Source organism: Lampetra planeri, chromosome 44 (assembly GCF_965212315.1).
Source record: "Lampetra planeri chromosome 44, kcLamPlan1.2.h2, whole genome shotgun sequence".
NCBI lineage: Eukaryota > Metazoa > Chordata > Hyperoartia > Petromyzontiformes > Petromyzontidae > Lampetra > Lampetra planeri.
The window spans coordinates 1,252,202-1,279,941 of NC_136150.1; the positions used below are offsets into that span (position 1 = coordinate 1,252,202).

The window sequence follows — 27,740 nt, forward strand, 5'->3', positions numbered from 1 at the left end:
GAAACGCCGTCTATCACATTCATATTTTGTTCCTTTTAAGGCAGCGTCATTGACAAATGTGTTGAGATTGTTTTAGTTGATAGCGGCTGTACTAAGGAGTGAGTGGCCCTTGCTTTGTGTATGTGCCATTTGCCCTCAGCGGCTCTGGATCACTGCCCTGAACTAAAATGAGTGTAGAGGGCAATTACATGGATTCACGTGGACATTTGCGTAAACGTGCCGTATCTTTATACATATTCTCAACTAGACTATGTTTTTATTTTACGAGGTAAGGCCCACTAAGCTACACAGCTCTTTTTCAGAAGCGACTTGGCTATCACAAATGATAGCTCAACGAAGTGGCTTATCACGTGGATATTGATAGCAGCCAAATACTCTAAATGCACGTTTCTAAATGTGAATGGAAAAACCGGAAGACCCGGATAAAAATCCCAGCGACCGCAGGGAGAGAGACACACAAACTCCAAATATGCTGCAGCTCGGCAATACATTTGCCAGACGTCCGGGAGAGTAGTGAGTTGCGCTGGTTCACTTAACGAGCAGAAAGACAGCCTGAGTAGTGTCCTACTCAGAGGGCGTTGTGGAATGGTGACGTTTCTCGTTGACCTCGTTGGCATGCATGGGTCCAAGACTGGCTGCCAATATTTGACATCCTATCAGGAGGTGTCTTGACCACCTCTCGCCTCTCCATTGGTCCTCGCGAGCGTGCAAAGGACACTGGTGCCAGCCGAGTAAACACCCAATTACCTTGGTAATCTCTCAGCGTTAACGAGAAATGGGCCAGGCAATTACCCGGACACTCTGCTCATTCGCGCTCTCCCTCAAGGCGAGCGTTGCATTTTCATCGCCGCCACCACCGGCGTGTCAGGAGGAGGCCATCAGGCCGGGACTGACAATCGCGCGCAAATGAAAGTGAACTCCCAGAGATGAGTCTGGTCAAGCCAGGTCACACGCTGCAACATTCCCATTAATTCGGCAGGACTGGGGGTAAGAGCCACCGCAATGCGACCGCTTAGCCGAGCCGAATGGGAAAGCGCCTTCCCCGTGGTTCGTTAACACGGGTGGGACATGTAGTACCGTGAATCATTATTACGTATTTTTTTTAAACTTACGCTGCCATCGAATAGTGTTGGCACCGCGGAGAGACGACCCCAAGCTTTGCGGAACGTGGGACTTTTCCCACCGGCTCGCCGAGCTGCCAATGGAGAGCGCGAAGAAACGGTAAAGGGATTTATTTCTCGCCGCGACAAGTCGCTCGGAGTGATTTGATCGTCTCAAAAGAGGTGCTTCGGACTTCCTGTTCACAGGCTCTGAGTCGGTGGCGGGAAATTCCACGTTCCTAATGGTGAGGGCGAGTTCCTCCATGGGACAACCAAACAGGGATTGACTTCGCCGCAAAAGTGTCGCTGGCTGTATCGACACCGCAGCGAAGATGGAGCGAGTCGAACCCCAGAGCCGGGATTTTAACTCGGAACCTTCCGATGGGGCCCGCTCACTCCCTCAACCGCTCGCTGGCCCTACCGCTTCGGCCGGTTAGGCGCCACTGCGCTGCTGTGGCCGGATGCAACGGACTGCGTGGGGCTTTTTTTGGGTGGGTGAGGAAAAAAAGAAACACTTCCACAGGAACGGCAGCGCGGCCCAAGTTGTCGTCGGGCCACCCCCCCCCCCGCCGCCCGGCATGGTCACGCGCGAGACCCGCGGTGTCTTCGCTAAACGTGGACATTTAGACGCGGTGGATAATTTTCAAGTGATTTGTTGCTCCTACGAGGGCTGAACGTCCCTGTAAATAAGATCATTAACGCGCCTCCGCGGATCACTTCAGGACGAATGCTTTAAAAAACCCGGCGGCTCGTAAAGTGCTCAAGCCCCGACGCGAATGGGTGTTACACCACGGGAGGCAGCGCTGTGTCCGCAGCGCTGGTGAAAGCCCTTTTTGTTAAGCGGCAAACCAGCACGACGAGGGTGATAAATCTCGGCGCAAGGTCCCAAACCCCGCCACCGTGCAGAGTGACCGGCCTGGCTTGATGCCGCTTTCTTTTGCCACATTCACGGCCAAGTTATTATATATATTTTTTATCGCAGGGCTTACATTAGTCCGTGTGACCTTCCGACCGGTCAATAAACAAGGCGAATGTTTGAAACGCAAGGGACACTGGAGAAGAGAGAAACCCACCCCAACCGCGCGAGATGTTTAAATGGCATCTTTTATTAACAAACGGCAAATGTAGAAAGCAAACCGAAATAAACGCTAAATCATTACAGGCAACCACGAAGCGATTGGTGCATACGCCAGGCACGTAACGATTCCCCTCCTCGGCGATTCAACTGACTGCCCCAAAATCCGGCAGTCACAATTCGATTCAGGAACCACTCGTTTTGACGAATCTCACGTCTTGTTTCTTGCGTATTTGTTTCTATCCCACGAGCTTAGTCAGGTCTATTAGCCGAAATATAACAGACTAATGGCTCGCATACAATTAGCATGAATGCGTACACATTTAATTCCTCCGGGTAAGATTATGTGCGGAATGTATTTAATCATTGAGTCGATGCATCGTTACATGCCTCGTACGTATGTCGACGTTGACTCACGAAGGCTGTACACATTGTACGAGTGTACGTACGTGTGTTGAACTTCCGATGCAACCGACGTAGCCCACCATGCTAATCGGAGTGCATGCAGGCGACGCGTCTAAAACGATGCAGCTCAAGTGAGCATTGAGTCACTGGTGCTCAGCTCCTGCTCACAGCCCTGAGCCAGCTGTGTCAATGCCACACTCCTTCGGGGCGAGTCAGGCCATAGGATAACTACCATCGATTCTCCCCACAAAGTGGTACCCGTTTTATTGACCCTGGAGGGATGATAGGCCGAGTCAAACCACGACCAGGATTTGAACTCACAACCTTCGAATTGCGAGCCGCTCGCCCTATGGCTGAGCCACCGGCGTACGAGTCAAATATATACAGATTTTATATATATATATATGTGACTCTACTTTCAAGAAAACACACTGCACGTGTATACACAGCATGCAGGATACGCAAAAACTCGTTTGTATGCACGTTACGTTTTTAGATGACATATTCTGTTCCGAAAGATCAACTCCGAACATCAATGCCCTTATTATCACTATTGCTGCTACTACAATGATCAGTTACATATGCAGGGCTCTGACTATGCTTTATGTTTAACAATGGAGAGACGCGATATGTTTCGTAGCAGCATCAGCTGGGTGCTGCTGCTGCGATCAAACCGCATGGCTCATGAATGCGCCACGGTGGTGAGACGTTAACTACATCGCCAAGTACACAGGAGGTCGTGGGTTCGATCCCGACCCTGGCGCCTGCTGTATATTTGGAGTGTGCGTGTCTCTCTCTCTCCCCGTGGTTGCGTGGATTTTTCTCCGGGTCCTCCGGTTTTTCCCTCCACAATTATAAACACGCGATTTGGCTGCTATAAATTTCTACGTGAATAGCGACTTCGTTGAGCTATCATTTGTGGCCAGGTCGCTTCTGAAACCGAGCTTCATAGCTCAGTGGGCCCTTACCTGGTAAAATAAATTGTTTAGTTTTTATAATTTAATGCAATGTCACGATTTAAAACACCCCTGGCTCAAGGGTCAAATCGGTCCATCAGCTCACCGTGGCTGACAAACCCCCAAGTTCCGCTGAGCGTTTTTCTTCTAAAAGAGAGAATTGGCCCGAGTTATACGAATATGGAACCTCCTTCACTGGCTTCGGGGCTGCCAAACGAGAAGAGCAGTGTCCCATGCCCATGTGAGTACTGTATGTGGAGATGCAATAGCTTGTGTTAGGCCTCAAAACCTTTGGGCGATCTCTTGTAAACGACTGCCCCGCGTATGTTAACATTGCGTCACGTGCCACTGCTCACACCACTGCTTGACAATATGCACGCACTTAGTTCTTGGCTCTGTGAAGGCACATTGCGCTATTTTAGCAACGTAGGCCAATTTCTGCTTGCGGAACCTCGTGCTGCTGGGATTGCGTAATGATCACGTGTTGCACGACTTTAAAACACAACCCAGACTTTAGTCCGCACCCAGAAGAGTTCAAATGAAGAGCCCACTCACTGCAGTGAGTAAATGCTCAGCCGCAAACGACTGCCGAGAGATGATTAACGATGTAATTATGAACAAACAATAACAGAACAACAAATCGGTGTTTTCGTGGCTGAATAATGACGACGTCAAATCCCTTGGACACGTGGCCGAGAGTTGCTACAACATCGTGAGTCTCAATGCTCGCAGCCACAAGTCTGGAATGTTAGACCCCCCCATCTGAGGTTTACCAATCGGGTCCCGTCCATTGGGATGATAACGAGTGGCATGTGGAGCGGGCCCTGAGCACCCCGAGAAAAACCCACGCGTTGGATGAGGGGGGTTCAAACTCACAGCTCCACACGGACACGTCACAAACTCGGTCGCGGTGAGTGGACCGAACGGAACTGGTGATCACGCCCATCGCCACGATTCCATCTACCTGCAAACTCACAGCCCTTGCGGCGATATGCCCAAGCCACCGGAAAAGCGCTGGTGGTTACCAAGCCAAAAGCTAATCAGGCTTAACACTACACAGCAGCCAAGATCCGATGGGATTAAACACATTCAGGGTTGCAGGCCATTGACATTTCTTGGGTAGTGCCTGGGTGTTGGCAAGCACATACAAATGACACCAAGAACAAAACTTTGCAACTGACGGATGAAGGAAATCTCCGGTCCACCTTACTGGAGGCTATCTTTCATAACCCCATGAAGCACATGATGTGCGATATTGCGAATAAGTTTGCGAGAAATAAAAAAAAGTTGGCTCCAGCGGTGAGTCTGCAACTGCAAATAAAACTGTTTCATGTCAACTGAAACAACGAATATGCACATCGGTTATGCAGATACCAGGTTTTCAAAACGTTCCGTGAAAATGGTGATTTTGCAAGAGAGTAATCGAATGGCTTCTAAGGACACTTTCACCGTCGCATAGCCACTGGTAGGATAGAATTAAGCACAACATCAAAATGTCTGGGAATACCCCAACGTTCACGATACTTTCATCACTTAAACGCTTCTGCAAGCAATCCGACGCTTTTCCGTGCGTATATCTGCATTTTCGCTGGCTTCAGAAGTCTCAAACTGTACCCTTAAAAGCTTGCGCCTATCTCGCAATGCGTTCACACACCGAAACAACAACAACAACAATGAAAGACATCAACAGAAAGTAACCCGAAGACACGGAGCAGCATCAACAACAACAAACGCTTCCTTAAGAGGTTTTTTTTTTTTAAATGCTTCCTTGCTTAACAAACAAAACAAATTCCTGTATCTTCAAATATCCAATGGCTCAAGGTGAGCGAACATTGATGTATATTTTTTCTTTCACGCCGTATTGAGATACTTTCAAAAAGGGGTTGACGTTACGGAAAATTAACGAAAGACACTTTCCCACCACCCCCCCCCCCCTCCAATGTTTATTTCAAACATTTTTTTTCTTAAACCTTCCGGCTTTACACACCGCGACGCAAAATACCAACCAAGAGTCGGCCTAGAGCTGTGGATAATACGGCCAGAGCGGCAGCATGGGGAAGAAGAGGTCGGCCCGGCAGCTCAGTGACTCGCGGTGGTGTGAACAACAAGCACATCCTGCGACGCGGGGCGATGGTAGACACGACCGAGGACATCCTGCGGAGAGAGAACACACAAAGACAAAGATCCCCCGTGTATCCTTAACAGACTGTAGGGGCAAGTGCCGTCAGCGAGCACCTTTGAAAGGCTGGAACGGCACACAAAGGGGGTGGGTGGCCAACACCACGCCCGGCCGCCTTTGTCTCCCCGGTGGCAATGTTTACACAGGCCCAGGACCGGTTCAGATAATCGTTGGCATCGAGCGGGAATCAAACCCGGGTCGCCGGGTTCATAACCGCTACACCACCACTCCCCGTACACACACACAGACACACACATGCGCGCGCATGCATGACACGCGTCTATGGTGGCGGCGACGGCAGTTGCCGAGTAGAGGGGACGTTTCTACCGCTCGTTTGTCGCAGACGGTGTCGGCGGACAGCCAGGTGAAAGTGGCCGATGCCCTGCGGGTGGATCAACGGTGAGGGCCACATGCGGAGCCAGCGTCGTGGTCAAGATTTGTAAAAAAAATTAAAAAGCTTAGCCAACAACTTTCCTTTCCTCTGGCTGTCCACACTGCTGAGACCCTCCGTGCCAAGTGCGGTTTGTTCGATACCCAGGCAGGGTAGAGTTAGCTGAGGTCACTTTTACCAACGAGGCCATCCCAGTCTCCGGAGTTCTCACATCGTTCAACAAAATACGTGCACCTTCTCTTCTACCATTCCATCGTCTCTGGACGATGGTGTTCTACCGTTGGCTTGTCAAAAAATCTAAACCACCTCAATTCCCTCGCCTCCTCTTCATCAAGCTCAAAGTATGTGCTGCACGTTTCGCCCACCGTTTGTGCGGAATCCTGAGATGAGGTCACACTTAAATGAACGGAACACACCAACAGCAAGTCCAACATGTGACAACGTGATCGCAAAAAAGACATTCGTCCCAAGCAAAATGCCGTGGATATTTAAAGGACAATTCTAAGTGCTAATCACGCATTACAACGCGTGAATTAGTGTTAAATTCAGAGATGTGGGTCACGCCAATTTACCGAATGTGCACGCCACGTCAGACCGGGTAGCACTGCAACCGTCAAGATGAAGATTGTCATCGCGATCAAAGGCACCGCTGCCGCCACCACCACCACCGCCGCCACTACCGCCACCACCACCACCGCCGCCACTACCGCCACCACCACCACCGCCGCCACTACCACCACCACGATCCGCTACCAATGCTCTCTACCCCTCCGCCAGATCTCACACAAGTAGACGCCACGGTGGCGAGATGTTAACGCCCTCGCCTGGTGCACAGGTGGGCATAGGTTCAATCCCGACCTTGACGCCTGTATATTTGGAGTGTGCGTGTCTATCTTCCCGTGGTCATGTGGATTTTTCTCAGGGTCCTCCCGTTTTTTTCCCCTCCACATTTAGAAGCAACGTCACGCGTTTGGAGTATTTGGCTGCTATACATTTCCATATGATAAGTAATCCACTTCGTTGAGCTACCACTTGTGGCCAGGTCGCTTCTGTGGGCCTCACTTGGTAAAATAAAAAATAGTTTTAACAGTTTAGTTTTGGACACGCCATGACAGTCTCCAGCCGTTTCCTCTCAGTTCTTGCCCTCGGTCGCCGGATTCGTGGAGACCACTCCAATGCCCGTCTTGGCAATCGGCCCATCCCGGACGCACAAGCTCGCGTCCCACACGACTTCTGTACTTGCGCCGTGCCCTCCGGCGCAAGTCCAGCATGGTTACGAGTTCAAATCCCCGAGGAGTTAACTCGCCCTGATCGTCGCTCTGTGGAGCAAATGACGCGAGTGAATAAATACAAAATAATAATCAAAGTGTAACGCTTTGGTGGACGTCAACCTTTGGGCGAGCTGTGACGAGACCGGGGTCGTGCTAAAGGAAAGCGGAGTTTCCATTGCAAGCTCAGGCTCCACCGATGGAGATTTGGCAATGCCCCATACCCGTTTGAGCCGTCGATACACTTTTACTGGATGATGACAGTTGAAAAAAAGTGAAATGTAATCCCTAATTACATTGAACAAAGCCTACGTGTTCAACTAAATAAATTTGAAAAGTAAAACCAGCATTGGTTCAAGCAAGTCGAACTATGCTGATGAGACGGGGAATGTCAAAAAGCACTCCAGAGTTTCGGTTTCGTTGAACCAACGATGATGAAATTGCTCACTCCCAGAAGGCCTTTTGCTTGATGGGAAGTATCAACAAAACGTACATTTGTTTTATACGCGAAGGAGGCGCACTGCCCGCTTACTTACCTTGTTGCTATTGGTGAAGGTGCTCGCCAAATTGAGTACCGTCAACAAGAACACACGGAGCAGGTGTGGTGGGTGGAGGACTACCTCAGCGGCAGTTAACCTTAAACTCCACGGCTGACGTTGTCAACACAACGCCAGATACGACGTTGTGAAGATCAAACATAAGCCGACCTAGGCAATAGCGAAGACCGCCTTCGACGCTAAGAGTCTCAAGCACCGCGGTACCCTGCGCAGCGCATCCATTAAAAACGCAAAAAAGTATTTCCGATTAAAACTGCAGACGCGTCATTCAAACTCCTCCGTAATTTATTTTCACTTTAAAGCGCCGCGTGCGAGCCCCCCCATCCCCCCCGCACCGCCACGGTCGCGTGCCGCTCACAAGGACAGATTAATTACTCTATTTATGCATTAGGCATTCTTTAACGAGGGCTGGCGATTTTATTATCCGGCACATCTGCTTGAGTTAACACATCGCCCGCCTCCGCGAGCTATCGGGGTACTCGCACGCGGGGGCCTCATTCGTGTTGTTGATGGGAGAGGACTTTTTCCGCGGAAAATAGCGGCAATTTTCGCGAATTATTTTTTCACACCCTCCTCCTCCCACACCACCACCGCCTGCCAACGAAAACTTCATTCCTACCAATCGATGAATTCATCGCGCGGCAAAACAATTTTCTACTATTCTTGATTTGAAGCTTTCGTAACTGCAGGAATCCATACTCTTTGGTTCTTTCGGTAAAGTCACGTAGACAGAACATTAAGAGATCACGACGTTTCGATCGCAACACAAGCAACCGTCATCAGGTGAGACAAACACAGCAGGCAAACTGCTGACGCAATATTCTACTATATTAGCGGCGCAGCGGTGAACGCATATTTTGCCGGAATGTCCACCTAACTTTTACCCCGCCTTCGTTTACGAAAGATTGTTCGGGTAGGCGATGTAATTAACTGGCCAAAAGTATGGTTAATATCCCGCCACCCACTGACGCAGCACAACCGCTACTGTGTCAGCTCACTCACCGTGCAAGTTGAAGGACAATTCCCATGAGGACATTTAGCAACTGGATACGCTGTGATGTGATTCTAACAACATAATGTAGCAATAACATGCAATGCATATAACTGCTAAATGCAGTTAAAACGCATGTACACCACGTGACAAGTTGATTTGTTTGGCCGTGTCTGCTGGTAGAGGGCCTTAAGTGACACAGATTAGTCCAGCTTATTATGGAATGGCCTAACACATACATCAACGAAGAATCATAATACTGGCTGCAAAAACCCACGTGTTACATTCACACATGCGGTTCTTTAATGGACTGCTTCGTGACGTTAGTTATTAATGGACCACCGTCTCTAGTATTCACCACACGGTGCATTGGGGCTCTTGAAATATTGAGGGTTTTTTTGTTGTCACCCGAATTCAAATAAAATGGCTCTTCTTGTGATGTTTGGTTGCCCACGACCTGGTTTAACCACTTCGGGGGACATCAACGAGAGTTGCGGCAAGCGGAGGCAAGTCGCTGGCAGACGAAAAGCTGACGTATCCACTCATGGCCTAGGTGTGCCCACAGAGAGACAAACTCCACGTGTACACACGAACTTCATCTTTATAACTATATTTCATCCTCGCCGTGGCTTTTGGATCGCCATCGAACAAAGGCGGTGGTCACCGCATTACGCGCAGCGCTTTCAGATGCGCTTCTGTGGCTGTCTGGAATGCTCTTCCTTCAGACCTGGAGAAAAATCCACGTGACCACTGGGAGAACACGCAAACTTAAAATATACAGCAGCAGGCGTCAGGGTCGGTATCGAACCCACAACCTCCTGTATACCAGGCGAGGTGATTAACATCTCGCCATCGTGGCGTCCTCAAGTTTCCCAACGAGAAGGGAGTTTCACAACATTTGCATTTGTGTGTTTCACCAGCCGTCGCCTCCAGTGCTGGATTACAGGCGTGCATAGCCACCACCACCACCACCACGGCCCGGCCCGTCAGCCACTGATGGACCCGTGAGCGAGCAGGGCAGCAGTGTCTGCAGGAGGCACTGTGGCAAGGGTGTTTGTAACGACGTCTGTGCAGCGTTCGCTATCCACCCCACAATCGCTGCTGTATGCAATGGGTTTTCGTGCCAATATATGCAGCAAAATATGTAGACAAATTATAATCTCGAAGCAAAGTCCTTCACTTGTAGGGGCTGTGAATTGTTACACCCCTATTTAACATTGACTAGCCTTTTGCTCGTCCAAGGACGGGTGTATTGCAGTACATCTGAAACTTGCAAGCGAAAAACAGACCGCGATGTGATATTCATCGCATTCATGCGTGTGCAGTTTGTAAGGGCGCGGTGACACAGATTTATTTCATTTAAAGGTTATAATCCCTTGTTCATAACGACGTCCTTTTTACTTTGATGTCTCAATAGCGTTACGGAGATCGCGTGACGTGAGTGTTCTGCCTTCGTAGTGAGGGTTGTTAAGTTGACGCCGAGGAGGGGGGAGGAGGCGCCTCGCCCCACCATGTGGAGTGACGTCACCCGCTAATTATTATTAATGGAGGGGGGGGGGTGTCTATTTGTAAGACGTCACTTCTTCATGATTAATAATGAGGGGGGCTGTTCGACGTAGAGTGACGTCACGCGTGTTACACACTGACATTCTTGGGTAAATATAGTAGTAGATATATAACTGGCCAAGTTAATTCTAAATGTTGTACAGACAGGGGCTGCCAATCACGAGAACAAGAGTTGAATTCTCACCCAGCGTCCACATTCAAAACCACGACTACCACAGTAATTTTTTGTCGTCATTACCATTCCGCCAGCGTGGGTAATACCCACCCCAATCCACGAGGGAGTCACCAGCAGTCGTCCTACGGAGACGATCCGGAGCCAAACAAAAATAAATAGCGTTTCAACTTGTAAATAAGGACCACGGATGTAAACGAGCAGCGTGTTAAATGCTAATTCAGGTGTAGAGACACCCGGCTAATTTCCCAGGAACAATCAGACTCATGATGCCACCATTGGTGACCTTGGGGATAATGGTCCCAGAGTGCACCTTTGAGATCGTTATGACCCCTCGGATGGGGCGAAATGTCACGGGATAGTTTGTTTTCTCTCAGCAGCAACTCATTTTGATCTATTAGCGTGTCAAAGAAATATCTATATCACGGAACAATAAAATCATTAGCATCACTCACGTTGCCTATTGAGGTCCCCTTTGGTGGGATTAAATGTTAAATGTTGTTATTTCCTTTAAACTGGCACATCATAAAATATCACCTTATAAACGAGCACCCGGATTTATTTGAAAGCATCTCTCCTCCACACTGAGAACAGTGAATATTCTCGGAATTAAACACGACCAGAGACACACGTGTTGCGTGCGTACGCTACGTTCACTTTGAGCGGCCGCTTTATGCGCACGCTTGATTCTAAACCGAGGACGGGCTCCGTGCGGGCCGTGTTGTCGCGACCGCCATGATTGGACCGGCGACGTCTCCAAGTGCGACACAAACCGCTCAAGAATTTCATCGTTGCCGTGTGCGTGCGTCAGTCCAGCCATGACGCGGATCCCGCAGTGTCTGTGCCTTCCTTTCAGCCGCTCAATCGGTTTCACTCGTGGGCTTTCGCGGCCAATGTTATGATTCATAACGAGGGTGAGATTGTCAAAACGTCGTTTGCTTTTCAACATTTCTCCGAAATCGAAAAAACCGGCGCGATTGCTCACGTGACAACTTGATTCGAAAGCCTCCCTGTCGCTGGGTGGTGGAGCGTTTGAGTTAATAGATTTACATTATACCAATACGTTCTAATCTAAAAAGACACTCCGTAAGAAGTTTTTGGGTTAGATCGCGTAAATATATGAATGTGTCGTTAAAACCCACCACCACCCGACACAGCCAACTAGTAAGGGTTGTCACGTAAACAGAACGTGGCCAATTCGTCACTAGTACAGCACGCCAGTGTGTTGGAGAGCCAAGCCACAACATTCGTAATCTGAGTAAGAGACTAACAATGAATCAATAAATCGATCAAAATAAACTTTAAATCAATTAAATTGAAGCATGGATTAGGTTACTCTACGACCATACATGTTCTAACAATAATCTATTCATCTGCAAAAATACCTGGCATCGTTGTACTTAGTTGCCAGGAGAGCCATGAGACTCATCGATACTCTTCTTGGTTAACAAGAGTAATAATAAAACAAATATCGTAGAAATAAATGGACATCATAGAAATCAGCGGTTTGCTGACTGTGCGATGAAAGCAGCAACACCCGCTTAAGTTCTTTGCTACGGCTCACATCGGTGGCACGCAGGAGGGCAACCTTACTGTGGGTGTCACGTGTGTCTGGGCAATCCCACGTGGTTCATCAATGGCTAAGGGACACCCACAATATATATGCCTCCTGGTCAAAGACAAAGATTCCCTGCATAGCCTCAGCAGACTGTTGGGGCAAGTGCTGTTCACGGAGCAGCGCCTGTGAAGGCAGGCAGGGGGTGGGTTGCACGTTTGTCTCCCCAGTACTGATGCTTACACACTGCTCCAGGGACTCAGTTAAGGCTGAGTCGATCTAGAGGTGGCCCAGGACCGATTCTAAATTTCATCACCAAAATTGGTCGTGAGCGGGAATCAAACTCGGGCCGCTGGATTCGTGTGCGTGATGGATATCTTCAGACACACACGTGCGCGCACGTGTGAAAAGTATCTTGAAGTATACCTCCACGCACATACACACACACACGGTAAACATCCACATTGACACACATTCAAAGTCAGCACACGCGTGCATATGCACATTGACAGTCAGCACATATTCACGAAGCCAGCACACACACATGATCACATTCGTCAGCATACACACGGTCAATATAGACAACGATATAGCCTTGTAGTATGTGTGTATGTTGAACCTCTTTCGCACCGTACGTAGCCAACCGTGCTAATCGGAGGTGCGGGTGGAGGACAACAAACTGAACACAACAAGCAGTTCCAAAGAAATTAGCTTGTCAATGTAGATGATTTAAATCTGCATAGCTCCCAGTGGCTTCCTGACATCGGAAGGAAGAGCGTTCCAGACGGCCTTAGAAGCGCATCTGAAAGCGCGTGATGCGGTGACCGCCTTTTTTCTGATGGTTAACCAAAAGCCGCTGCGAAGATGAGCGGAGTCCACGTGATGGTTGTTGCTCCTTGACGAGATCAGCGAGGTGTTGTGGTTCATTTGTGGCGAGCACTTTGTGTGTGTGATGAGCGCGACCTGATCATGTGTTCGCTCGGAAACCGGCGCAAGTGCTGTTAACGAGTAGCACCTATGAAGGTCAGCATGAAACATGAGGGGGTGGGTGGCCAGCACCACGCCCGGCCGCCTTTGTCTCCCTCGTTGCGATGTTTACACAGCGCACCAGGTACTCATTTAAGGCTGAGTCAACCTAGGGGAGGGCCCACGACCGGTTCAGATAATCGTCACCGGTGTTGGCTGCGAGAAGCAATCGAACCCGGGTCGCGGCGTTCGTATCGCAGCGCGCTAACCGCTGACCCACCACTCCAACCTACACGGTCAACACACACAGATGCACACAGTCAAAGACTCCCCCTCACTGTGCTGCGAGTTCACCATGCCCGCGTTGAACCCACAGATATCGGACACGCAAAGTTTGTCTCCCCACATCAGCACGGATGAGAGGAATTCTGCCGCAGTATATATGTACGTGGTATAGGATCCGTAGCGTCACAGTATTTCTTCAGACTATTGCAGACTGTCATCGGTGTCAATGGGAATGGGGCATTTGGAATTGAAATTCTCGGACAACTTTGTTTATTCCAGTTTGTTGTTGTCGTCGTCATAAGCTTACACTGCTGTCGTGGAAAACACGTTCAGTACTAGTTAACGATAGCAAACAATTAGCCTCTGCGCTTCATAATTATAAATGCGCTGCGTTGGCGAGACGTTAACTACCTCGCCTGGTATACAGGAGGTCGTGTGTTTGATCCCGACCCTGACAACTGCTGTATATTAGGAGTTTGCATGTTCTCCCCGCGATCGCGTGGATTTTTCCCCGGGTCCTCCGGTTTATCCCTCCACATTTAGAATCAACATCACGCGTTTAACAGTATTTGGCTGCTGCTATGAACTTGACAAGCCACTTCGTTGAGCTATCATTTGCGGCTAGGTCGCTCCTGACAAAAAGAACTACACAGCTCAGTGGGCCTTTGCCTGGTTTTCAAAATAGTTTTATAACCCATGACCACCGTCAACTATTACGTCTCTAGCAGTGCACCCCCAACCTGCAGGCAGTGGCTACGGGCCTGGTGGGTTCGTGGCCATCTGGACCTCCTCCCCACTCCCCGTGGGTCAACCCGGTCGGTGAGTAAACATCAGCGCCGGAGGAGGGGGACCGAGTCGGCACGGCAACGCCCTCCTGCCGGCCGTAATCGCTGGTTGCGAGCGTCCCCCGGCAACGCGGGACGAGCACGCGTCTTTGCACGCGTGCCATGAACTGGCCGCAGCATCTGGCTGCTCGTTGCACTACAGCGGCGGGGGGTCTATGAGAGCAGATGTAAATATCACAGCTTGTTCTTCAGTGGCCTTCAGACGACAGACAAGGGACAGCGAAAGCAGTTTGGTGTTTGACTCGCGGCAGTGAAGAGCCCTTCAGAAGGCGCACGATATGACGCGGCACTAGTCACGGTGGCCGCACGGCTCACGGGGCTCGTGATGCCTTTGTTAGAGCACCGGGCGAGCTCGCGCTAAGATCCTGGGTTTGAATCTGGGCAGCCACTCGTGGTTGAGTGACACATCGCCAGCTTAGCGAGCTGATCGCAGCCTGTCCGACCCCTTAAAACGCATTCAAATTATACCGTCCTCATCGTCAGAAGACGAAGAATTAATTCATAGATCCCACTGGACGGAGTGTGCCACACGTGCCAGAGGGTCAACTTGACATCTGTGAACGACTGGACACTCGTGTAAAAGAGTTTTGAAGCTCATCGGATTCCTCCGGTCTAAATAAAGATTCTGATTATGATTGTGGAGGGCTGTCGAGGACTTTTTGTCACAGGCCTTCTCACAAAAAAATTATAATAATTTGTTTGGCCTCTTATTATTCATTGCACGGAAGTTGTAACACTACGGATTATTTTTTTGTCATTGGTGACGAGGCCGGGCCCACCGGCTCATCGATGAGACTGCCAGATCACGGCGCATAAGGACCCCGCTTAACCCCTTCCCATTCTGATGGAGTATGCATACAGTTGTAAAGTAACTTTATCGGTACCGAGGCTCCCACAAGGTCATGAGGGAGGGCGTGTGGCACATTTTGGACCTGGCTATCGTAGATATCGTAGATAGCCAGGGTACAAAACAACGGCGCGATCAGAGATCCAGCTGCGAACGGGACCCGCATCCTGCAACTTGCAGGCGTCTCGGGACGGTGAAAGGGTTCATGAGCGGTGGCTGTGCAGATTGGAGCCCAGGATGTTCGCAGCCCTGACTCAACACGACGACGTCGGAGCCACCTGTCCATCACCAGAGCGCGGTGATCGATGATGGCATGAAAAAATAAATCGTATTTATTATTTCATGTATTGTAGCGCATCTCAAATGCTTCTTAATGCTCTGTAAATCGTGGTTTGCCACGCATCAATGTACATTGGATAAAATGTTAGCCTCATCGTCAGCCCTCATCGATCCACTGCTGGATGAACGCCTTCCTATTTGGGGTTGTTGGGATACGATGGCGTATCGTAAGGAACCATGTCCACGGTCATCGGTTGGCTACGTACGGTGTGAAAGAAGTTCAACATTCATACAATGTATCGTCTGTTTAAAAAAAAAAAACTTATATCACGATTACCATGGTTTGCTTTAAAATATATCCTCATATCTCATGTCAGAAGAGTTCTGAAATAACAAGAGCACAATTGTTAAAGTCATAAATACATAGCTATTACCCGTTAAATTCCCGCGCAAAGTTACCCAATAATATAATGGAATAAAAAGTTAGGATTTGCATAATGGTCAGGTTTGCTTCCTTTTTTTTGCATGCGGGAAAAAAACTTGGGAGTGCTCCAGAGAAAACTCTCGAATATGAGGGGAGATGACTTAGGCTCACACACACGGGTCACCAACCCGGTTCTGTACTGACGCTGGCCATAACCGTGCAGTTCAGAGACATTTCTCAAACACATGATCTCTGTGTAATCCACCAACCCCATTCTCACGGCTCACGTTACCCAGGCACGCAACACCACAGACCCTTAAAGTTACTTTGCTTCTGCCTAAACCAGGTGGGAACTCAAAGAGACCAGGATAAGTGAAATGTTCAATCGTGAGCTGGGGTAAGACGTTTTAAGTTGTCCGAAAATCTTACTCTGAATGGATTCACCGCGACTGTGTGAAAACATGACGCCGTTTACAAGAACCCACACTCCCGAAACTCAATTCCAAGCCCTAAAGTGAACCTGCGTGCTTCCTTAACCCAAGAGATTGTACACAGACAAGACGACAGCGTGTGGGATTGGAGAGATGAAATCAGAATATGGAATAAGGAAAAAAAAGCAGCATTACGGGAAAGCCTGACGAAAAGAAGGGCATTTGAAAGAAGGATGAAAGGTCATCACCCAGTGGTAGATGGACGGTGGATAATGAAGAAGAATGCATTTATTTGTAATATATTTATGGCCAATATTTTCCACTGAGGTGGTACGCATCTCATTCGCCGAGACGTCCGGCCCTCAAAGGGAGAGAGAATTTATTTTGCGAATTATTCATGCTCGGGGAGCAAAATGTGGCCAGACTCAAGAGCTTATTATTAAGCCGCGGTTGTATTTTATCCAGGCCACCGGGGGTTAACGTCGCATTGCTTTCATCCGGGAGAGACACGGGATCTTCAACGTCTGCAGAGGGTGGACAGGACCGCCCTCCCCACTACCCACGCGCCCCCGAAGGGATACGTGTCATCACCCCACACGACTGGCACCTCCGCCAGCAGCCGTGCGGTCGCCACGAGCGGGAGCCACACTTAAAGCGAACCGTTGCAGCTTCAGCCACAAGAGAGGTTTCTTCCGGCACTGAGCGAGGGAATAGATGCTGCACGACCACTGGCAAGTGAAGTGCTCTCGGTCAAAGGTCAACTTGTCTCTGAACAGGATGCAGTGCGTAGGCTTTCGTGGCCAATATTGATAAGTATTACGAAGCAACAATTTGTTTTATATCACCAGGTGCAAGGCCCACTTGAGCTACACAGCTCTTTTCCCAGAAGCAACCTGGCCATCACAAACGACAGCTCAACGAAGTGGCTGATCATCGTGCGGACATTGAAAGCAGCCAAATACTCTGAATGCATTCCGATTCTAAATGTGTAGGGAAAAACCGGAGGACCAGGAGAAAAATCCACGCGACCATTGGGTAGAACATGCAAACTCCAAATATACAGGTGCCAGGGTCGGGATGCAACCCACGACGTCCTGCATACAAGGCGAGGGAGTTGACATCTTGCCACCGTGGCGAGGTGTTGCGTCGGCATAATGCCACACAATATCCGAGCTCGCGTTAACACCCTGACGATGCTGGATGTCATCTCCAGCGAAACGTCGTGTATGAAATTGTCAACATTCCAAGCGGTTTCGTTCATAAACCAAATCAATGTCCATGTTTGCCCACGTGACAAGTTTATTGGCTTTGTCGGGTGGTGGAGGATTATAGTTAAACATTGGTGTCATACCTGCATAAAAATCGAACCCCAAAGGAAACCGGTTACATTAACCGAGGTTTATAAATCTTGCTGCTGCCACTGCAGCAGAATTTACTTGATTTATTGCCACCGTTGTTGGAGCGACTTTCAGGAGCCCCATGGTTTAGCTGTGTGTGGCCTTTCGCTGTGATACCCTCACCCATAACATTCCGAGTGGTCTGTAGCTGAGAGCATATGAGCACTTAGGGAAATAAGTTTTTCTTTCTTTCTTCCATGCAGAGGACTGCTTTGTATGCTTCAAAGAACGGTTAGAGAAAACAAAGTGAGTAATATCTGTCAATGAGGAAACTTTACTCGATACAAAAACACATTTGCCTTCAGTATCAGATTTTCCAATAGATTCCATTACAGTACGAGCGATCATGACACAGAACGCATCGCCAAATGTATTCCGAATGTGATATTTGAATTATGTCGTGCCAAGAATGAAACTTTGTTTCGCGAGCTCTCTTTTGTCGTCAAACAAATGTTCAAGTTTTACATTTTTGGTACTCGTCGTCACGTAATGAGTGAGGATCTCGCAGGGCTGTGTGTCCCATCTGTCAGTGGAGTGCTCGCAGAGGCAATTTTTCTCAAGAATTATTCTGAAAATGGACTTCAAGCGGCCGTCTTTTTTTTATTATTAACATAACACGTTCATACCAGCTCTGCTGAGATCGTTGAATGACAGTCTCACCAAGAGTATCGTTATTAATTTTCAGATTAAATTATTTTACAACCGAGTTATATAAGATGCTATTCTCGTGCTGTCACTGGTGGGCAGGCTGAGTGAGATCAACAATAATAATAATAATACATTAAAGCAAAGGCTAAATGAAAGACACAATTTACAGATAGCATATGAATAACTCAAAAAGATGTGGACAAACAGAGAATAATGAAAAATATTTTCGTTCGTAATTTGTTCTTCCCTCGACTGTGGGGTAATATGTCTGTCCTGTGTAGTTGTTGGACAGTCTACTTGGCCAGCAACCACTTCCTGACCGAGAACATTTTTTTCTCATAAACCCCTTTGCCCTGGTATCTCGTGAGGTACTGAATGGGAGGTACGGGATCAATAATTAATGACGACAACGATGACGGTGATGATGATGATGATGACGAGACACTCAACTCAGCAGCTCTTTTATCCCCCTAGGAGGCTCTAATCCCACACTCAATCCCAGGGCCTCCTCTGCAGTGCCGGCTCAGGATGCTGACCTCTGAGCCACCTGGTACCCTCTCACGGAAGGAGTGCGTTAGTTCAACACTTCGCATGTCAGCCTTTTAACTTTACATCGGCTGGGCTATGCGCAACTAAGTTAAAGGCAAATTTAAAATTATGCGTTTTGTTGTTGTGGTTGTTGAATTGGTGCCACGATTGTGTCTGAGCTGCAACCATCGACTTGATGCACCGACGAACCTGGATTTAACGGTAGCTGGCTACCCAGATTTGTAGTTGGGATCTGAGATGTCGGTGGAATGCTTTCGCCCCGTCTATGCGACCCGGCCCACCCGTAGTGGCATGCGTTGCATCAGCAAGGCGGCCAGAGAGGGAGAGAACAATCCAAGAACAGCACTGACGGAGCGGGCATGCATTATAATAGCGATAGGGAGAAGCTCAAACACACATTCAATTACTCTTGAGGGCATGTAAGAGTGACAGCGGGAAGCGCTGTAAAACAATATGAGTTACGATGTTCGACATGCAAAATGCAGCAGCGAGCCGAATTAGCAAACACGTTTTAAACTGCACGGCATTCAAGCAAGATTGACCTAAATCTAGAACCAGTGCAATGATGTTGTGCAACACTGAGGATGGATATGGCCTAGGTGATCTGAGCACCCAGTCCATATTAAACGCACGGCCGTGCTTCCCTTATATTTCCCTGTTTGATAAAATGTGTAGTCGTAATAATAACAACAAACACACATTGGTAAGGCGCGCCATATATGGAAAACAGGAAGCAAACAGAACCTGCAGGGCAAACGGCCAGAACAAGGGATATGAAGGCGAATCTAAAGAGGTGCGTTAGCAAGACAGAATTAAACAGGCTAACGGCTCTCGTTGTCTTGCTACCCAGAGGCAAAGTGTTCCGTAGTCTGAGAGCTGTACTGTCACAAGCCCGATCACCCTTCAGTAGACAGATCTTCCTGCTAACAGGCAGATATTACTCAAAAGTGACTGGGACAAATTCACGAACATGCCGTGCCTCGTACTGCAAATTATTATCCTCCATTAAAACTGTAAAAAAAAATCTAAAGTAACCATAAATTTTATAACGTTAATTTAGTTTCCGTCAGTAAATGCGGCTCTACCTTCACAGAGCTTATTTAAACAGTTCGAAAACTGCTCAGAAAACAGGCGCCCTGGAATTATGTTTGTGTGGGTCCACAACAGCAACGCACTGGAGTGGCGTGTCAAGAGCATTGCATGTATCCAACACAACCATGACCAAGGGAGTTGTGATAGCCAACGTCATTGATCGCTCCATTCGTTGCCACTGCTGTAGTACAGTAGTAGTAATACTAATTGTGACTTGCAACGCGAGTGACGCAAGAGTGGTCGTTAACTCTGGAAGGGAGAGAGAGAGGAACGCGGAGGCGCGAGGAACCACAGACAAGGGGCAAAGGCAGCAGCCACGATGTGAGCTCCTGCCAAATTTGCCCCGCCCCAAGCTCTGTGGTCCTCTATATGCTAAGGTGTCATCGGCCAACGGAACAGGTGGAGTCCACATTTTCGGTACCGCCTTCTCCTGCCAAGCCCAGGGCACGGTGTTTTTTCTGCAATATTTTGCTGTCTTTTTTTCTATTTTCTGTTTGCACTCAGTCACATATTCACTTTAAGATGTTTTTTTGTTCATGTTTGTGTTTTTTGTTTGTTGCGGTTGTACCCGATTTAAGAGCCGAATGGCTCACAGGGCTATACCTAATAAATGAACTTGAACTTGTACGCCCACGAGAAGGGAGTTTCACTGCCTCCACGGTGCTGGATTGCAACAACAACAACCGCCATTCGCCACCAAGTGGCGGTGACGTCACCACAGCGCTCGTGCCAAACTACGTGCACGTTGAGGCCACGTGAAGTGTAGAACGCCCGCTGGCAGGAGGTCACGGGACAGACCCAGGTGTCACGGGTCGACTGACCGAGTTGGCCGGCCGATGGATTGCAGGCCACTTGCATAGCCACCACCGCTTGGTTCCATTTCTTTTTGCTAGATATCACAGCTTTTGCACATCGGACATGTGACCTCCGTTGTCCCTATCACCCTCTGGCTTCGGATCTTCTCATTGGTCGCCGACAATTGGGCACCACTCCGATAGCCGTCTTCGCGACCTGACCGCCCTCCACAAAAAAACCCTACAAATTCCCTCCCAGTCGTTCAATTCCACCAACGGATGGAATTTTGTTTATTTTGCACGACGTGAAATGTGTAGATAAATAAGCCTCCGTTCTTTTCCATTACTAGCAGCACAGGAGGTGATAAAAGTGACGGTTTTTCGAAAAGCATGCCATTCCAATGTTGTTTATTACTTTGGTAAGTGCTCTGAGGGTCTATTCATCTATCTATACAATGTTAATTAGACAAGGTGCAGCAGCAATGTATTAAGCTTCCACTGAGCGAACAAAACACCCATTTTTAAAGTGCACGCGTCTAGACTGTGCGGGGGGCGCAGGTTCACGGCAAGTGCCTTCTCAGAGCTCGGATGCACAAAATATCACCGTAACTTGTTTTCACGTACCAACCCGCACTGACCAGCCTGGTGAAGTATGGTCAAATAACCCACAAGGCCTGCAGCCAGCAGTGGATTGCACCTCCCCCCTTTCTTACCGAGATAACCTCCTGCCACGGCAGCTCTCTCCACCTGATGAGGATTGCTTGTGCTGCGATCGAAACGTCGTGATTTGTTTTATTTTATTTTTCTACCTACGTGACTTTACCCAAAGAACCAAAGAGTATGGATTCCTGCAGTCACGAAAGCTTCAAATAAAGATGAAAGGCATGTACGTTGACACATACCAGGGCACCTTTAGTGATACGGCGGTTCATTTGTAAATTAAGATTTACTTACGTTACTTATTTGAAGAATTATTTTGTTTTTTAACCTGGAAAAATCCCCTGGGATCGAACGCATCATTGGCGTGAGTGCTCAGGGTGTCAATTGCCGCAGATAGCAAACAAGCAATGACACGTGCACCAACAATACCCGCGGCTCAGAAGAGAACTGACATCCCCGAGATTTTAAGGGTTCGCTGTTCATGCCCGCGGGTTATAAAGACAGACTGAAACGCCTTTACAATTTTAAGGGTTAGACTGTGAGCGCTTGAGGTCCAGTTGCAAGAAGTGCATGGCTGGAGGAAGCCCAGCTGGTGTGAGCAACGTATTCATATGAAATATTAATTAAATCGTGTCTGCTCATCCGTCCATCCATTCGAAACCTCTTGCATGTGACTTTACACACACGCAAAAATCATCGACGTGAGGCGATGTAAATGGAATTTGTTCGCAAAGATAAACTCAGACTTTGCAGGGGGGGGTGAGGTTTAGAGGGATATGGGAGTGAATAATCGAATTAGTGGCTATGCACACTCAGCACTGTAGAGGCATGGTGGCTCACACAGACCACTGTGAAACTCACTTCCCGGGGGCGTCGAGGTGGCAAGCTAATACCCTGGCTTGCCAGGAGGTGGTAGAGAAAAATGTTTTGTCTGTATGGGATAGAGCGTTGCCCCCTCGCGGGTTTTCGTCCGTGAGCTACCGGTTTCCTCCTACGCGTAATCCACTCACCAATTGGGGCGATAACACCTTCGCGTACAGAGGGCCGCAGAGCTTGGGCAATTGTTGGCACCGGCTTATCGTGTGGCCGCTACCTTCCTGCTTGTCTGCTGTTCCTCCTCGCGCATCCGAGTCGTTCTCCCTCTCTTCCCTCGGCGGCGAGTGAAGGCTGATTGGCGGCATGTTACACGTCCAATTGAGCAACGTCGTGTTGAAATGTCCTTATCGAGTAAAGCATGTCAAAGCGATGTAAATGTGTCTTCCTGCTCAAAAGAGATGCTCATCTCATGTTGCTACCCATAGCCCAAGAAGAAATATACGCATTTTATTTTTACCCTGGAAACTATTACAAACTAAACGAAGACGTTTTATTTTACCAGGTAAGGCCCGTTGAGCTGTATAGCTCTTTTTCAGAAGGAACCTGGCCACAAATGATACCTCGACGAAGTGGCTTATCACGTGGGAAATCATGGCAGCCAACTACTGTTCAACGTGTGATGCTGATTCTAAATGTGGAGGGGAAAACCGGAGGCCCAGGAGAAAAATCCACACGACCTCAGGGACAGAGAGACAAGCAAACTACAAATTTCCAGGCATCAGGGTCGGGATCAAACCCACGCCTCCTGTATACCAGGCGAGGTCGTTAACTACCTCCGTGGAAGGATAATCGGTTGTGAATTTCAAACCAAGATTTGAACTCACAAATCTTCCATCTATATGATAATCTTTGATAGCCAGAACGTGGTTAAAGAGGTTTAAAGATTGGCAACTGTCCACCGCTTAAATAGGTTCAGTGGCAAAGCATGTACATAGCTTAGAACAAATTAAGCAGCTATCCATTATGCAGTTGAAACTGAGGGTGAAAATGTAAACACAATTCCTTGCATTAAATGTATGTATATGTACGTTGAACTTCTTTTGCACCGTACGTAGCCAACCGTGCTCATCGGAGGTGCTAAACGTTGGAAGATGTTGCCAGTTTTTACACCGTCGCTGAGCACAGGGCCAAAAGGCCCAAGACGTCAAGGGGCCAGCCGCAAACGGCACTGTCGTCAACGCTGTCATGAACAAGGTGGGAGGAGATTCCTTTCCACCAAGAGCTCCGCTCGCATTAACCGCCCGGCTGGTCGACGTTGGCAGAACGAGGAGGACAAATGCCCGAATGTCAGGGCCAGAAAAATGGAGATGAGTGTCAACCGGAGCTCCTGTGACCCGGCGCTCCTGCGCTGCCTGGGAAATTCCACCTTCATATGGCGGGGGCCAGTATCGCCGCAGGAAGCTCGCTATTATGCTCCCACTCAAAATTACCCACTCCGTAAAATAACAGGTGGAGTAAAAGTGTTAAAATATGCATTGTGCGAGACAAAAATAACAAACCTCTTAAATTAATAAAGGACTGTAATGCCGCAATGGAAGATTAAGCAGATCGTATTTAAAAGGTTCGAGAAATTGTAATATTTACACATCTAAGGCACGGTAACTGCCTTACCCCCTGAGTGCATGCCTACTGTGGCTTTTCTTTCAAAGGCAGCCATCGCATTTGATTGGTTAGACATGAATCACATTTGTAAAAAGAATATTAAATCTTGTTTCAATTGTGCACGCCTCAACGCCGTTGTGCCATGCAAACTACCAACGCCATAAATTTCGATTTAAAGCTTTCGTGACTGCAGAGATTCATCTTCTTGGTTCTTTCGGTAAAGTCACGTAGAAGGGAAGTAATAAAATAATAAAAATAAAACAATAAAGTTATTCTCACGACGTGTCGGCCACAACGCAAGCATCCGTCCTCAGGTGAAGACCATGTCTGTCGTGACTTTACCGAAAAAACCAAGAAGATACCAACGCCATAATAATGTTGAGACCACCTGTTTAGAATCACAAAGTTGATAATAACGATGAACACAGCAACAGGAATGTTGAATTTCCACTGCTGGCTCACGACAACAAAGTTTATAATAACGATGATGATTGCATAAATGAATGCCCATGTAAGTCACCGTATCGTACTGTTGTCTTTCCTTGAACCTTGCTATTCCAGATTAAAGTAGTTCAATGACCACGTAGGAAAATACACGGTTCCCGCACATTCTTCGTCGTAACGAGATGCAACTGTTGAGTGTGAGGCTAATGGCGTTGGCAATCAGCCTTCACCAGAACAGACACCAACACAGCTCTGTGGCAGAAATGTTGTGTCAGTCTGCAAGTCTGTGCGTCACTGTGTGTAATAATACCGACTGTTGCGTTAACCTAATTTCCACTGCCAGTCCTAATTCACAACTGTAAATTGTACGCAATTATGGTGGTGGCAAATCTATCCAGAGGACAACTGCTGTTGATTTCCTACAAAGTGGTGTATCCATTTTCATCGACAAAGGGTGGATGGTGGGCCAAACAAACCCTTACGATATTTGTTCTGCTCGAAGGTTGTGTTCATGGTGACATTGATTGTGGTTTTTATTTCTGGTAGAAACATTTAATGCTATTCAACGATACCACGGAGGCGAGATGTTAACCTTTCTCGCCTGGTACGCAGGAGATCGTGGGTTCGATCCCGACCCTGACGCCTGCTGCTGTATATTTGAAGTTTGCATGTTTGCTCTGTGGTCGCGTGGATTTCTCTCTCCACATTTGAAATCATGCATGAGGAGTATATGTTGCTTCCGCTATGAATGCCCACGTGATGAGCCACTTTCGTTGAGCTATCGTTTGTGGCCAGGTCGCTTCTGAAAAAAGAGCTAAATAGCTCAGTGGGCCTTACTTGGTAAAATAAAAAAAAGTTTAGTTCATAATTTAGATATCCTGTTGAAATGCGGTCAGAAGTTTTATTTCAGTATCCATTTTAAAATGCTGGAGGGCATTGCCACAGCATACTGTTAGCTGTAAAGTCAACATTAAAAACAAAACCAACTGGTGAACTAGGGCAAGCATGTTCTAATTCGAATTACAACTTTAATTACCGATTATAAAAATAAATAAACTTAACTGTGTCTTTAAGCATATACAAATGAAATGCGCCTTTCAAATGGAAATTATTACAACACGAATGAAGGTTTAATTTTGTGAAAAAATATAATGAATACTATTGGATCTGATTAGGCTAAATAATTTTCAACATTAATTTGGTATGTATGGCTTGTGAGTGTTGTTTAAAAGTTTCAGCAGAAAGTAAACTATAAATTACGGCGATCTATCGTTCAATGATTCACAGAATATCTCTCTAGAAGAGAGATGATGCTAACAAATACAATTAAAATGATGACTATGCTCACAGCGCTTTAATCAAAATATGCGTGTGCAAATCCTTATTTATAACAAAGACATGTTCGTATATATGGATAGCACCACAAATTCCACGTGTGATCAATCGACTATTCACGCAGAGCAAGGCTCCACTAAGTATTGATTTGAGAACTTAATCATTACCGAATAGTCAATTCAACACGATGTTGAAGGTGTAAATGGCTTCATCTAGAATGTTAGACCATCGCAGACCTCTCAATTATAAAACGAAGTCAAAAACATGGGCTCACGCAGCCAAGTAGTATAGGTATGCGGGAAATCAGAAGAGGGGTCTTACAATTCGGGTCCTTGGCCGCTAAACGGGAATTTTAAGTTGATTTTATTTGTTGGACGGACGGTCCTGTGTAGCCAGCTACCTGGCCTAAGTTGCACGGAAGATCCGTGCTGCGTGAGCACAGCAGCAACCAACAGACAAAAAGAACGTCAATGTTGCAAAGGACGCTTGTGTTGCGCCCGAAACGTCGTGATTTATTTTATTTTATACCAACGTGACTTTACCGAAAAAAGAGTTTGAGAAGAGCGTAACAAGAACGTCCTTAAGGGGACACTGTACAGCTAACAAGAGCGTCCTTAAGGAACACTGCACAGATAACAAGAACGTCCTTAAGGGGACACTGCACAGGTAACAAGAGCGTCCTTAAGGGGACACTGCACAGGTAACAAGAGCGTCCTTAAGGGGACACTGCACAGCTAACAAGAACGTCCTTAAGGGGGCACTGCACAGGTAACAAGAACATCCTTAAGGGGACACTGCACAGGTAACAAGAGCGTCCTTAAGGGGCACTGCACAGATAACAAGAACGTCCTTAAGGGGACACTGCACAGGTAACAAGAGCGTCCTTAAGGGGACACTGCACAGGTAACAAGAACGTCCTTAAGGGGACACTGCACAGCTAACAAGAGCGTCCTTAAGGGGCACTGCACAGATAACAAGAACGTCCTTAAGGGGACACTGCACAGGTAACAAGAACGTCATTAAGGGGACACTGCACAGGTAACAAGAGCGTCCTTAAGGGGCACTGCACAGATAACAAGAGCGTCCTTAAGGGGACACTGCACAGGTAACAAGAGCGTCCTTAAGGGGACACTGCACAGGTAACAAGAGCGTCCTTAAGGGGACACTGCACAGCTAACAAGAACGTCCTTAAGGGGGCACTGCACAGGTAACAAGAACATCCTTAAGGGGACACTGCACAGGTAACAAGAGCGTCCTTAAGGGGCACTGCACAGATAACAAGAACGTCCTTAAGGGGACACTGCACAGGTAACAAGAGCGTCCTTAAGGGGACACTGCACAGGTAACAAGAACGTCCTTAAGGGGACACTGCACAGCTAACAAGAGCGTCCTTAAGGGGCACTGCACAGATAACAAGAACGTCCTTAAGGGGACACTGCACAGGTAACAAGAACGTCCTTAAGGGGACACTGCACAGGTAACAAGAGCGTCCTTAAGGGGCACTGCACAGATAACAAGAACGTCCTTAAGGGGACACTGCACAGGTAACAAGAGCGTCCTTAAGGGGACACTGCACAGGTAACAAAAGCGTCCTTAAGGGGACACTGCACAGCTAACAAGAACGTCCTTAAGGGAACACTGCACAGGTAACAAGAGAGGCAATTGAGAGTTGTAAATGAAACACGTGCGAGTCAAAAGCGGCAAGTTTAGGTGGAGCTGCACGTCAGCTCTCTCTCTCTCTCTCTTTATTTTAGCAGTGACAATCTACCTCGCGGGATGGAATTTGATCATCGGAGAGAAATGCCAAGCATACGAGGGGACGATGCCTCAACGTTCAAATTGAACAGCGGCCCACGTGCTCTTCATCCTATCCGCCGGATCCCTCGCGCTCCTCGCAAAGCGGACGTCTTCTCGGTTCTGTGCGGAGTGGCTGCCCGTGGTCAAATGCAGCTGTTGCACTCACCACGGGCAAAGGGCACGTTTTGACTTCGTGGCAGGGGACACGCGGCGCGATATTTACACCTGACGGACGGCCCACATTGTGCCATTGC

The 27,740-nt window shown here is 48.0% G+C and overlaps 1 protein-coding gene across 3 annotated transcripts in view; it reads right to left on the reverse strand.

Annotated features, from left to right (window-relative positions):
* Nucleotides 1-2,186: 2,186 nt before the first annotated feature.
* Nucleotides 2,187-27,740, reverse strand: part of LOC144732768 (uncharacterized) — a 172,429-nt gene continuing 146,875 nt past the window's right edge. For all 3 annotated transcript variants that reach the window (XM_078614347.1, XM_078614348.1, XM_078614346.1), the window contains one exon: nt 2,187-5,690. In XM_078614347.1, coding sequence (XP_078470473.1) covers nt 5,554-5,690 — 137 coding nt within the window. In that variant the 3' untranslated portion in view covers nt 2,187-5,553. The remainder of the gene's footprint in view (nt 5,691-27,740) is intronic.